General features: G+C 39.3%; 1 protein-coding gene across 1 annotated transcript in view; it reads left to right on the top strand.

Moving 5' to 3' along the window:
* Positions 1 to 14393, top strand: part of LOC131891472 (small G protein signaling modulator 2-like) — a 32276-nt gene continuing 17883 nt past the window's right edge. The window contains exons 1-6 of the mRNA XM_059241064.1: positions 1 to 330; positions 2560 to 2776; positions 5916 to 6090; positions 10090 to 10221; positions 13331 to 13447; positions 13510 to 13745. Coding sequence (XP_059097047.1) covers positions 2569 to 2776; positions 5916 to 6090; positions 10090 to 10221; positions 13331 to 13447; positions 13510 to 13745 — 868 coding nt within the window. The 5' untranslated portion in view covers positions 1 to 330; positions 2560 to 2568. The remainder of the gene's footprint in view (positions 331 to 2559; positions 2777 to 5915; positions 6091 to 10089; positions 10222 to 13330; positions 13448 to 13509; positions 13746 to 14393) is intronic.

Below are 14393 nucleotides of genomic sequence, written 5' to 3'. Positions count from 1 at the left end.
GACAGTCCCTCTGACTCCTTGCATCTGTGTGCGTTTGTCATTGACAGAGGAGATCTGTATCCTCTCTTCAACAGTTTTCAGGGCCTCATGGACCACGTCTCACCGATCTTGTTCCCAAATAAACCACATAATACGGAGTCATCGCTGTAATTATTCGTGTGCCAGTTGGCCTGGATCATGTGCCAAAGAGACCTTCAGTGTTGCCAAGGGGCTCGAGGAACAACTTGTGCTGGTGTGGAGCCAAAATGGCTCGGGTAAATACAACATCCATGGGCATTTGAAGACAGACAACGTTTTCTCTGCATATTTCTCGACCAAGGCATTGATTGGGTAAGTGAGGAACTGAACTTTATTCGCATGCTTCGATTTCATGGGTACGAAGTAGACCAAGTAGCTGGAAAAGCAACAGGTTGCTCCTCCAAGAACAAACTTGGTTGCTTTTGAAAAGCAATAAACGGAGGAAAAGAGGATCTTGATCTGGAACGATCTTGAAGTTAACCCACAAATGCTAGTAATTTCTTCAACCATAGACCTAATCTGGCTTCAAAAAGTACAAACTTGGAGTTGTATTCTCTCTTAAACATTGTTATTTTGCGGCTTCCGTAACCAAAAAAATAGAACACCAAAATGAGAATCTAATTCAGGTCTCCAAACCAGCTTTTGCTTTAATACAAACGAGGTCAATGCGGATGAAGACAGAAGGTTCGAGAATGGTACTATAAAAGAGAATCCCAAGGCATGCTTCTCTTTTCATGATCATATCATGAAAAGCCACGGGCAGCTGAATATGTTGGCCAACCTTTCATCCCTAATCCTAGTGCCTTAGGAATTTGCTTCCAAAGATAAGCCTTGAACATTAACGAAAGAAAATATACGAATCAGAATACCGCTAACATCAAATCAAAGGACATTTATTCAGTCATGTACACAACGGGGTCTAAAAAAACATCGAACCCTACTCAGATGGCGCCACAATCGTTTAATTTGTATGAAACAAATGTATGCTCTGAAATCAACGAAATTGTACGCCCATTACGTAAAAATGACGTCCTAATAAGAATTCCTTGGGATTGACAACGTCAGATCTTGACAAGATAATTTTTGGCATTTATTACCAAGCCCAATCAAAAGAGATGTTGAGTAATGGCAATTTTTATCACTGCCAATCAAACATGGATTAGGATACATCCATTATTCATCAATTCACTCGGAGTTTTAAACCCCAACTCAAACAGTGTCATAATCAGAACAATTGACTTTAGTGAGCTTAAGTCCTTTACTTTGGACACAATTTGTTTACTTGAGTTCAGACAGAATTTGATTTTTAATCGAAGCATCAAATACGATGTCTATGCTTGTCGTTCTGAGCAAAAACGACTTAATTTGTGGTTTCAATCTTAGTATATTCGAAATTGTACCCTTTTCCATATGGTAGTAAAATCATGACAAAAAGAGGCCACTTTCATAAGATCCAGTTCCAAAAATTAGATTGTCATGTAATGTTCCTGATTGGATCAGATCATTCCACAAACTAATATCGAATCGTAAAACAAACGATCCTTATTCTACCAAAGATCAAAGTCCCCTTCCAACTTTTTTTTTCTGATGCGCCATATTGGTTTTGCCAATCCCCACTTTGCATCAAAGTGACCTTTCTTTTTCGAGGGTCACAAAGGCCTCGATTACTTTCGGAAAAGGCTTTGTTCGTTGAGGCAATTACTGCATTTTCCAAGAGTAAGAACTGGTGTTCCAATAGGATTGCCTTTTAGCTGACAGGGCAGAAAATGAAGGAGATAATGTGAACGACCCTTGAGATCCAACCTCCCTAAGGTTTGCAAGGAATTAGTGATCGAGCTCCAGATCCCAATTCACTTCACTGATTGTGTCATTGGCAAAGGGTTCTTCGTTGGATTCCTGTGAAAAAGAGAATCAGGTTTGAAATTGATAGTCTAAAAGTCGTTGCTACAGCATAACAAGTCTTCAGGAGATATTTTCTGATTAAGTGAAGGACATTCTTCCCATTTGAATGAAGAGTAAAACATACGCTTTTTAGGAATGATTGTTAAGATTTTGCTTTCCTTCATCCAAAAATGATTTGATGTTCATACTCGGTAGGCAGTTCGATCAATTGGATTGTTATTGCAGATTCTCTTGACCGTGTCTAAACTGTTTCAATCCTAATTTTCCAACCCCCTTCAGACAGTGATGACTAAAAAGGCCGGCATTGACGCCTGCTGTATTTTACCATTAATCCACTTCAAGCATGGCCCTGACACGAATTGTCATGACATATATCAAAAAGATAGGCACATGACTACATCTCTTTAAAAAAAATAGAGCAACCCTCAATGGAAGCAATGCACTTGTTCAAAACCACATTAGAGTCACGCTGCTCATTATGCGTAAACAGTAGATCAAGGGCAAAAATATCGGAGAGTGCCCTAGTTTGATCCGATGCGCAGCTTTAATCAGGGCTTATTTTCAAGTCAACAACATGCACAAGCTTATTTAAATTTGTTTTGTCATGCTTGGCCTAATTATACCTTGGCTTGTTTACAGTTGGTCACAATGCCTACCTCGTCCACGTCGTCTTCCACGTCCAGTGCATCCAGTGATAATCCTGGTGCCAATTTCGAGCAAAAGGACCAGCTCATGACCCTCCTCAAGAAGGAGGTCAAACACATCATGGAGGAGAGTGTCATGCTCAAGACCATTCATGAAGACAGCTCCACGGTGACTTCGCTTTGTGCTGTGGTGGATACATGTCTTTCTTTGGGTGAGTTGATGTCAAATAGATGGATGAACTTTTCACTGAGTTAGCTGCAATGATGGCAAAAATTGACTGTGAAGGATTTTCTGCCATTTTCTACCATGTCATGGCAGAAAGTGGCAGAAAAGGGTGGAAGGTGGGTCAACATGACCGCCGGTGCTGGAAATACTTGACTGAAATGAAAAACATTGGTCAATGATGAAATTGCATTATGTCACGATCCTTACTAAGAATTTGCGCAACTTAAAAGCAAACAAGTATGAAACTAAATTAAATCCGAGGGATTCCATCAATATTGTCATATATGAGGTATTTTTATTGCAACAACAGTATTATCCATGAGCTTTGAATCGTAGCCAAAATGAAAGCACCACTAGTCATTCAGGTCGGAATGATATTTCGATTCGTCGCACATTCAATTTCGATTAGTATCAACTTGACTAAAAAACAGATTAGCCTCTCGGCAATCTTGTTCGTGAATGATTGTTGGTGCAAAATTCAAAATCCATAAGACTTGAAAGATATTTCTTGATTAGGATCTCGCATGTTAATGCAAAGTCCCCTACCCAGCATGCTAACGGTACTATCAGGCATAAAAACAAGTTGAAAACGTATGCAAGTATAACAAAAAGGTGTTTTCAGTATGTCAAAAGATTTGCATTTCTTTTGCCCTTTTCTGCCACCATTTTGCATGATCATTGACTCTTAAAATTGGTTGAGGGAAAAATTTATCAATACTTTTGAAGATGTATTGTAAAAGATACCTTTTGTCCCTCCTTTACATAATGTTCTTGGTTTGTCCCAATAAAGTAGTAGTCCTCAAAATCTCACGTTGATCCTGCTTGCCTTTTTTGTCAATAGTTCAAGCTTTTTCCTGAAAATGCAACTTGAATCCCAATGCTTTTCAAACCAAGAAGCAAATCTAAAATTATTTGCAATTCAGCCCGGGTCTCTTCACCCTGACGGATAGTTGAGAACACACACCTGGAGGAACCAAATTTGATCTAGAAACCTGCATGGTTTATGGGGGTGGGGGCACAGACCATTTAATGTCTTGTAGACCGCGCATAGCGCCGGGAAAAATGCGAACACTTGCCTTCATCAGCGCGTACATATATTTTGGTGTGTAGTAGCATTATTCATTGGCCAGCGTGACCGGATTCTGAGTTAGTTTTTCAATGACTGCGTTCGTTGAAAACCCGCGATTGTAGGTCGTTGTTACTGATCAGGCAGTCACCCTTTTGTTTGTTGGTGTACAGATCTGCTGAAACAAAATCTATTTTACTCTGCACTGAGGTCGGTCCAATGCGAGATCTGGCCGTTGTATGATCAGTGGGTGGGCGCGATAATAACTTATTTGCTACGGATAGGATAAAACGAAAAATCACAGGAGGCTGCGACTAATGTTATCAATTTACATTTTTGTGACTTATGACATAAATAGTTGCTAATGATGTTAGCTATAAAATGTGATCCTGATTTTTCTCGCGTCAAACCAGTGGAAAACTTGGTTTATGTTATTTTGATTTTTTCTGAACCATGAAAAATACTTGTCAAAATGTTGAGTAAAAGTAAAAAAGATTAAACCCAACCACCCTTTATCCTTGTATCTTTGTATATTCATCATTTGTTTCACGTCTGATTTCCTAAACGTTAAAAATTCGTATAGAACGTTTTTTTGCAGTTTTAGGCCATCTTTTCTTTTGCAAAAGTAACGGTACCTGTAACGGGAAGGCGTTACTTTAACGGTTCAAGTTCTGACTTTGAGCACGTCCCCTGAGTACCCTAAGCATGATTTTGGGCCCAAATTTGGCCAGGTTCACCAATTCAGAAGGTTCTTGTGATCTTATGAAGTGCTTATGAGGAATAATATGAATGGTTCTTTAGATAAGAAATGTTTGCTCCTGTGCGCAATCCCCATTGCTAGAGGTAAGAGCACCTCAACTAATCGTACACCAAAAAAGCCTTACTCTTCGCACTATGTACTTATAGAAGTTGCAAGGGTCTCCAGGAGACCCTGCTGGACTCGGTTTCCAGGGTCCCTTTGTTTTGTCACATAACTATCAGGAAATGAAAATGACCTTTAAGTCTGACCTGAATGTGTCCAGATTTGTCATCACTGAAATAGTGTGTTCAAAAACTTTGTTGGAAATATAGGGTTCATGATCGAGGGTCTTAGACAGTTCGTGTTTCGAGTTATCCGCATTCAAAATATCCTAATTTTGATAAGCAAATGCGTCTGAAAAGGACTTGGCCCAGGCTCTGTAGGGCACGTGTTTCGGGCAAATAGTTTCCATTGAAAAGTGTTTGATTGAATTGAATGCTCGAAAAATATTACTGTTGACAATTCCATGTCCAAATAATTATATTGGATAGCACAATGAAAGTGAACTATGATTAAAATTTGTACCAGTTCTCTATTTGTTGTGAGATATATTTGACACTCCTGATAAATTTTCGACATTTGAAACCACTACCAAGACCAATAGGACTCTTTTCTGGGTGGAAAATAAAACTCAAGACCAATATGGACTGATTTACAACAAATGTCGGTTTAATAATATCAATTATCTTTACTTTCTTGAGTCCATTGCCATTTTAACCTTCACTCGTACCTTCTTCAAATTGATCATTTTCAAACGACATAACACTTGGGTACAATTCTCTGTCAATGGATGTTTGGTGTTTCAAACGCTGATTAATGCAGGGCAAAACATTTTCCTCGCTTTGGGTGTCTCTAGACAATATAAAACAGGTGTAAAGGACACTTGCCCAAAATTTCGACGTTTCACTTGATGACTCAATCAAGCTGATGCTAGTAAGGAAGCGGTAATTAAGTCTACATTTGGTTGTATGGAAGCAAGCCTCTCAAAAACTTCACTCACACGGCATATGTGTTAAAGTTTGTTAAAACCACCTTTGCCATAATTCTTGATAGGAAAATTTGTTCTATTCTCGTGTTCGATTGATGAGTTCCATGCAGTTAAATAATGAAATACTAACACACGTTCTTCATGCCGATGAAATCAAGCCTCAACTATTTTCAAGTCTAACTTTTTCCCTGGAACTGTCCAAACTCCCAAATCAAGCCATTCTTTCACCTTCACATTTCATTAGTACTTTATGGTCTTTTTTCCCTTTCTAGGCCTCAAGAGACGGGCCTTGGGCCTGTTCAAGACCAGCAGTACCATGGCCTTGATGCAGAAGCTAGTGAAGGAGAACAAGGACGCTGAGGAGGTGATGAAAAAGGTGACCGAGATTGAGCAAGGCTCGGGCAGACGTGCCCATTCCACTGGAGACTCGGGATCCAAGCTGACCAGGTAACCTTCAGTGGCACATCAATGTTGATTCCCAACTTTGAACTCTTTTTGCCCCTCCCGGCCTATTACCACCTATTCCACAGTTATCATCTCTCATTCTTGGTCTTCAACTTGAACGGGTAACCCCGTGGGTGGATCCTCAATGTTAGGTGTTTGTACAGAAAACAAAAGACTCCTCTGTCGCCGACCTTGACCGACCTTCACTTGATTCTCCTGTCAAATTGGATCATCTTTGTAGTTTGAAGGACTCACTCACTCACTAACTCACTCACTCACACTGGACATTGGGTGTTTCACTGTCAAAGGGTACTGCACCAAAGTGCACTTCTAGTGCATTGACAAGTACAACCTTCTACCCTGATTGTACTTGTGCAAGTTGTCAATCACCTAAACGTAACGATAACTTGTGGAGCTTAATGACTTTACAGCATCGACCGAGAATCTTTAAACATCCTCTATTGCACTCAATTGCCTCAAGGCAATATGAGGCTTGGTTTTAAACACTAGGAAAAGCTACATTAACGAATGACACACTCTGGGTACAATGAGAAGTGTTTTGTTCTTAATGAGACGCCTTATGCTCTTCACAATCAGGGACACTCCACCTAATTCAAAACTACTTTTATGTATTGTGGTTAACAAGAGATCCTTTGGCCAAAAAAATGCATGTATTTTTGTATTTGAACGATCAATCTTGGGGTTGAATAAGTAAAATAAGAACATGAAGCGGAAATATCTAGTAACCTCACTTTTTGTAAGAACAGCCACCACTCTCAACTTAACTGATGGGGTAAACCATTAAGCCAGAAAAAAAGTGTATCAAGACGGACTACAAAAACGGCTTGATCAACCCTTTTTCCTGGCTTGATGTATCCAATGTTTACTTCCTAGGCTTTTTTTTGTCTGAAATCATCATTTAGACGTCGTTTACAATCTCTAGGGCCTTAGAGTATTCAGGGAGACCCTAAACCAAAGGGGAGGACACCGACAATGATAGGCCATTTTCGCTTTTCACTATTGCTTCTTAGAGGTTGTCTTGATGTAAACAAAAAAATTGTAGGTTGTCAACATAAATTAAAGCCTAAGAAATGCATTACAGTAGAATTATATGGAGCTGATACATGATGGGAGCGCTTTAAACGGTCTAAAGCACCACTTTAAGATACATTTAGCTAAAGTAAGACACCTCTGAAATTGGAGTAGTATATCACCTTTTTCTGGTAAATCTTGGTTTTTGAGCACTACCGTAGGGAATAGCAGCAACAAGTTTGGGGGCGATTTCTTGTCATCATAAAGTGGCCTAGTTTCGCCCATAATCATGTCTAATCCTCTTTGGTTTTAGGTGTAATCATTGTCATAAACTAGATTGAAGGACAGAAACCCATTTAAGATTAAACAGTTCACCAACAAGAGACTCGATTTCTATTTTGATCATTTTCCATATTCATTTTTCTCCATTACCATTACCGGTGCCATTAACATCATTATACAAGCGATGACTTGAAATGAGTCTCTGAAGCTAATTTTCAACGGAATAACCTTTAGTTGAAAAAGCTCTTCATGACCGATATCAAAGCCACAAGCGACATTAAGGGAACTCGGTCGCTTCTCAAAGCAAAATGGTTGATGGTAAGAACCTATGTCTCTAGGATGGGCTCACAAAGTTGCTGACGAGCTTGATGAGGAACACCATTCCTTTCAATGGTTTCAAGTGAGCTTGAGGAAGCGGTAGTTCTCTTGTTCCATGGAAAACTTACTCGCGTTTCCATAACCTTGAGCAAGGACAACGACACCGACCAACCAGGTCTCATAAACACTCTGTTTGAGGTTAATGTGCGTCTAGTGGTGGTGGTGGTGGTGGTGGTGGTAGTTGTTCCAAGGAGGAAAGATGAGATCCATGAGGATCAGTGGGAGTATTCCACAAAATATGAATGCTTCCCAAGAGATAAGTGGCATGACTAAGACGGTTTTACGTCAACGTCTCGCAAGGCCATTCATTCTGTACTCAAAGTTGACCAAGAAGAATGGAGTCCGATCAACGGATCAATGACACATTCTTCAATTCTTCCAGACGTCAAGGTCGAACCAGAATTGCCCTTGATGATACCAGAGTAATTCATTATAGTGGACTCTCATTTTACTGAGTGCTGTTTTGCCAAGGGAGGATTATCCATAGGGACATGGGATATTTTATCTCACTTTGCGTTTGTTGAAGCATTGGCAAAGCTGTTCGAGTGAAGAGCATTTGCATTTGGAAGCATAGGTGGGTGTTGCTCACGAATGCGTTATCCATCATTCATTTTTTGGTGAGCCTGGAATATTTTGTTATTCTAGACAAAAAGGCAAAAAGTGGTCATAAATCATTAGCATTCATGTCACTCAATCACATTGATATATTTTTATGTTTTCTCCAGACCATCTTTCTTCTTTCATTTATTGCTATTTTCTATCTTAAAAGACGGCGAAGTATAATTAAAAAAGACTACAGAAAGGAGATAGCGAAATGAGAAACAATGGATAAGTTAAAAAAAATACGGCGCTTTATTTCCTCACCATCTGGCGCAGAATGTTGCAGAAAACTAATGCTATACATGTTAAACCCACTTGTTATTCTTACGTGTAATCCAAGCTAAAAAACGAGTTAATCCAGTAATGAATGCAGTTGACGAAATTCTCATCATGTGATCCAAAATGTGAAGGGCTCAATCAACGGAATATCATACGATATGTATTTGCCGCCTAGCAAGAAAGTTTGAATAACACTGCAAAAGGTATTATTTTTGGCGTGAAACGAGCACGCTCATTCCAAACATGTTGCCCATTAGTACGTATTACCTAAAGGAAAATAGATGATTTCTTTTTCATCAATATATTTGCTTGTGTAAAAAGACCTCTTTTGAAGTTCTCGAGGAACCCTTCTCAAATTTTGTTTTAGTACCCACTAGCATTTAGCTCAAAGAACAGCTGCAGGTTTTAATTGGCAACAAACAAAACTTATGCAAACATTTCAAGAATTTTTGAACCTCGGCCATGTTCGGCTTTGTTCAGCCAGTTTCACATTTAAAAAGCAGATCATATACAGTGTTATCCAGCCTTTTTTGTTAAGGAGGTACAATGAAATCCGAATATAGGAACCTCTAAAATTGAAGAAGAAAAGTTATTATTCCCGAATTGTTCCTTTTATTGTGCATTAATGGAAGTGACTGATCATTGCTCCAATGAATGCAATAAGCCAAATCAATCCTCAAACCTACGGTGCGTTTCGTATTAATTGAAAAAGTACGTATTCATTTGTCATAAAAATGGTTTTATTTAAATGTCTGACTATTCAGGTAATTTTCTTGATGAAACCTGCAAAGAAAATTCAGCATTTCAATTTTTTCTTTGATTGTTTGAGGAGAGAAGCACAGATTTCTAGAAAAAATCCGATACATTTTCCTCAAACAGGTTCTCTATATCCGGATTCTACATCTTGAATTGGTTCTTGTAACCGATGTAATTTCAAGTTGTAATAGAAGTCAATGTGAAATTGCATATATTGCAATTATATTATTATGTTCCCTTTTTTCGAAAAGGGAAGTTTAATCGCATTACAGTTTATTATGAGGCTCATATCAGGAATGCTCCTATAACCCAATTTTTTATAACGAGATTTGGTTGTACTCTCAATGATTTGGTTCGCAAAATCTGAAACGTACCAAACCTCGAGTTTGAAGTTTCATCTATGACTCACAAACCCCAGGTGTGAACTCCGCACACTTGTTCAAATAGTGCACATTTCTGAATTAAAACTCTCTCGAACGTTTGGTTTAGATGACGATCTCGAGACTCTTAATTAAGGAAATTGATTTCTTTCTGGGTTTACTTCTCCAATGAAATCTCTATCTCTTAAATGGAACAAAACGGTTCTTACTGATCTGGTCAGCCGTCCAGTCTTTCAGAAGTCTCTGAGAGCTCCATAATGTATCATTTCAGCTAAACCATTGTGACTCGTTTTAGGTCGGGGACTTTGGAAAAGGCCAACTCGGGCTCGAACTTGGCTGCAGTCACGCGGTACATGTGGATTCGTGTGGCATTATTTGAGAAACGGTTACAGAGGATTATTTGCCATCTTGTGCAGGAGAGCGACAGGTACGTATCAACAACCTTCATGTCAATCCTTTCTTTGACACGCTCTTTCAGTGAACAGTGTAGTGTGTAGTGTGACATAGAAAATGAAGATGGAAGCAGCTAAGAGCAAAAGGGAAGGGAAACGTCAAACGTGGCGCTTTCCTTTGAGTTCTTTAGACAGCTCGTTGCGTGAAGTGCACGTGCTCAAGGCTACAGATGCCCCAATGTGTTACATTTCAAATTTAGGCCATTATGGATTGATTCATGATTTCGTAACGTTCGGGTCAGTTCGGGTCAAGCACCAAAAACAAATGGACCAATGTAACCAATAGTCCTTTTCATTTTCCTCTACCTCCTCTCATATATAGCTCCCCTTACGCCGCACGAAATATGGTTTAGGTTCTGCACTTCAGAGGGCGCTTTGTGAGTCAGCCTCTACCGAGTGAAGGGCCAATTGAGCCGATTCCTCTTTATTGAATTATAATGCGTTTGCGATGCTTTTGGTAAATTCTTTCAAAATCTTATGCATAATTAGTGACCTGGGTCACATCATCTATGGAAAAGAAATCACTTTCTTGGCACGTGTCGAGTAGTTAATCTAGCAATCTATCGTGCGTCTTCCCTTTTTGTTTGGACTGTCTGACGTTGCAAATAAGGGTCCTTATTGCGGACAAACAAACGGATAAATACAAGAAAACGGTCTAAGATGCCTGCCTGACTTTAACCAGGTATTTTTCGCCAAACAACTTATTGCTGATCTATTCAAACACCATAAATACATAACCCACCATTCTGAGAGACCTTTCAAATCCTGTAGGGGTATAATTACACATACTTTTGACATCTAAATAGGGCTAAGCAGAGAGTTATGTATTATATACTTGCTGAATACTAGCGACTTTTCAACATCATCTTTTCCACTAAATTGTGCTAAAAAAGATAATGATAACTTTAGAAGAGCTGAAGTTGTCAGGTAAGTCACCAAAACCCTGTGAAACTATGCTTTTCTGTAAACTATTTTGATGGAAATCAACAGTATTGCCGCTCTTCCAAGCATAAAGTATGCGACTGCGTATCTAATTCCTATTTACATTTCATAACTGTTTAGAATTCGGAAAGAGTTGGTGCCACATTCATTGTACCATAGTATATGGGTAATAAATCGTTCATTTAATCATTTCTGATAAAGTTTGGTATCTTAAAGAGTATTATCTCGTTTCTATGTTTGTTTGTCTGCATCTAAACGAAGCAGAGGGTACTTCCTCCGCTCACAAGGCTTTCTACACTACACGAAACATGTTTTACGTTTTGCACTTCAGAGGGCGCTTTGTGAGTTAGCCTCAACCAAATACCAGGCCAATTGGGCCGATTCCTCTTTGTTGATTATGCTGTGTTTCAATAGTTTGTGGCTAGTTCTATCCAGGTCTTCTGTTTGTGAAGTGACCCGGGTCACATGATGTCCGGAAAATAAATTGTGTTCATTCCATGGGGCTAGTACTTTATATAGCAATCTACCGTGCCTCTTCCATTTCGATTGCAGTTTATAGGGATAAGAAACGTCCCCGTTTCTCCTCTCCTACGTTTCTCAAGGCTTTACTTGTTCGTCAGTAAAAAAGGAATGGATTAGTAGAGTGCCCGTTCCTTTGGCCAGAATGAGCAATTCATGACTCAACCAATTCTCGTCACAAAGGGAATGGCTTTAATGTCCCTCTTCACTTTTTTCATGTGCACCAAACCAATCCTAGTTAAACTCATTGTGATATCACTCTCTAGTCAACTATTTTATCGGTTTTGTCCATTTTATTCTTTTATCAATCAATTTTTGTATATCATATTTATTTATACAGTTTTAAACATTATACAATCTGACATGACCAAGAGTCGCAATAAAGTTTATTATTATCATTATTAATCTTTACGTTTACTGTTCCTAACACCAAAGAGACTTCAATACTATTGCCTCAAAATGGTTATACTTATACTTAATTAACAAAGAAAGTGTCGGATTTTTTTTACAAAATATGTCAAATATAAGTAGATAGTTGAGATAAGACCCATTGGGTGCATATTCGAAAAAAGGACGGAGGATTATCAAAGAATAAAAATCAGTTGTGCCTGAAAGTAAAGTCGAAGAAGATTCAACGTTTTGTATTATAATTGTTATTGATAAAGATCAAGGATCAAGGCTTGCTGGGGTACCGTATTGGTAGAGCATCCGCTCTCCAATTTGTAAATCCTGGTTCAATCCCAGTCTTGCCAAGTCCAAGCTTCTTTGGGGTATTTGATGTTGATAATTAATGTTGGCTGTGACGACGAAGCGGGAATATCCCTCAATTGGGACACCCATCATTCAGATGGCAGGCCGAGCTCTCTCCGAGCTGCCATCTGACTTTGTAACAAACAAAACAAAACAAAAGCGGTAAAGAACTTTTAAAAAAACGTTTAAATGAAAAGTTATAAACGATTATGGCGAATCTAGCAAGTTTGAGTAAAAGACTCGAGTGCCCACGGAATCGAGCCCGGACTCGCCTCAGCCCTAGTAGCAACAAGGTAAATAAACTTGGACGAGTGATGATTCGCTTCTGAACTAACACATACTCTTGCTTGTTTTTTTGATAACATACTGCTGACATGCCTTAACTTACTAGATGATTATTTATGCAAATAAGACAACAGATGGCAGATTAAATCTGTTTTTGATGTAAATTTCATGCCTGTTCTTGGCCTTGTTTTGCTAACCAAAGTATTTTGGATTTGGACCAGAAACATCGCATGATTTCTATATATAGTTTTACGAGGAAAGTATCATCCAGGGGTCTGCCAAATACTTCAGACCAAAACGTCCTCCCAGCAGGCTTCACACCCTTTTAAGTTTACAGATCTCTTTTGACCTTGGAAAAGTCCGGAGATTAGGGCTCTCCTAGCTACAAGGCTAAAAGGGTCGTTTGTGGAGATGGAGAGCGAAATATTCTCGAGGGGAGAACTACACAGATGCTTTTAGGAAAATTGATCTTCACCTTGTGTTTACCGTGCAACTTTGAGGGATTACCCCTTGAAAGCCAAAGCCTTTCGTTCCATTTGCCCAATAACGATCGTTCACTCTATTCGTCTTTTCTGCCTTCGCCCTCAGATATTACACCAAGGACTCGTTGATTGCTGATCAGGATTATGGGCCTATTCTTTCCAGCCTTCTAGTAGGGCCTTGCGCTTTAGAATACACCAAGATTCGAGCCAATGGACAGATATGGTGAGTGTTGACGGCTAACCATATGCTTTTGATTTTACGGAAAAAGAGCTTGTTGCATTTAGGACGGACTTACCAGCCAATGAACTTGTTCAAAGGCACAAAATCTCCAGCGGATCAGCTGGCTCCTTGAGTGTGAGTTCGACCACTTCCATGCCCAGCCCTGTTCATGTGCAAGCCAAGAGGTCCTTGAGCCACGCCTCCAGTATGGTGAATATCGAGGATGCGAGGTCCATGCCCACTCAAGCAAGGGAATACGTCGAGTCCTTGCATCAAAACCAGCGAGACTCTCTCCTTTATGGTAAGATTGTCCGCTGGCTTTAACAAATTCGTACCTCCTACGGTAACGACATAATTTCATCGTAATTTTGGTCAGCCATTTTTTCTTGCCGGTATAGTCCCTTTAAAGAGAGATATTTTTTGTTCTCAAATTGTGTTGAAAGATATGCTTAAATATGCTCAAAGCTTGGATCAGAAGCCCACGCTAACAAGCCATCTTGTTAAAGAGGTCGCAATTCACTACAATTTAAAGGAGGCTGAAATAATTGTGGCTCTTGTTTACTCCAACCCGTTCTCAGTGCGCGCGATCAAAGAAAGCTTTAAGGAATCCCTCGACCAAGACGTGAGGGATCAGAAACAGGCGCTTTGTTTATGAAAACCGTTTTTCATGAGTGTATTCTTGACTCTCATCAACGCAAAGGAAACCACCAAACACTTGATTTCATGGTTTTCTATTCACACGGATTTGGAAAGTACGGTTCCAGTCACTTTTGAAGAGAAGATAGATTTTTGTGAACAAACATGGCTTTTCATTATCTGCACTTGAAATCTTACCTTGAAAAGCATTGCCACAAAAGAAAACTGGATATTAAAAAAACGTCGCCCTCTAAAAGATTTTCAAGTTCTGATGTTGAAAAATCAAGCAGGGCAACACCTTAAACTTGTTTGC

Source organism: Tigriopus californicus, chromosome 12 (assembly GCF_007210705.1).
Source record: "Tigriopus californicus strain San Diego chromosome 12, Tcal_SD_v2.1, whole genome shotgun sequence".
Lineage (NCBI taxonomy): Eukaryota > Metazoa > Arthropoda > Copepoda > Harpacticoida > Harpacticidae > Tigriopus > Tigriopus californicus.
Note: the sequence above shows the minus strand (reverse complement) of the source record. Positions and strands in the feature narration are given on the sequence as shown.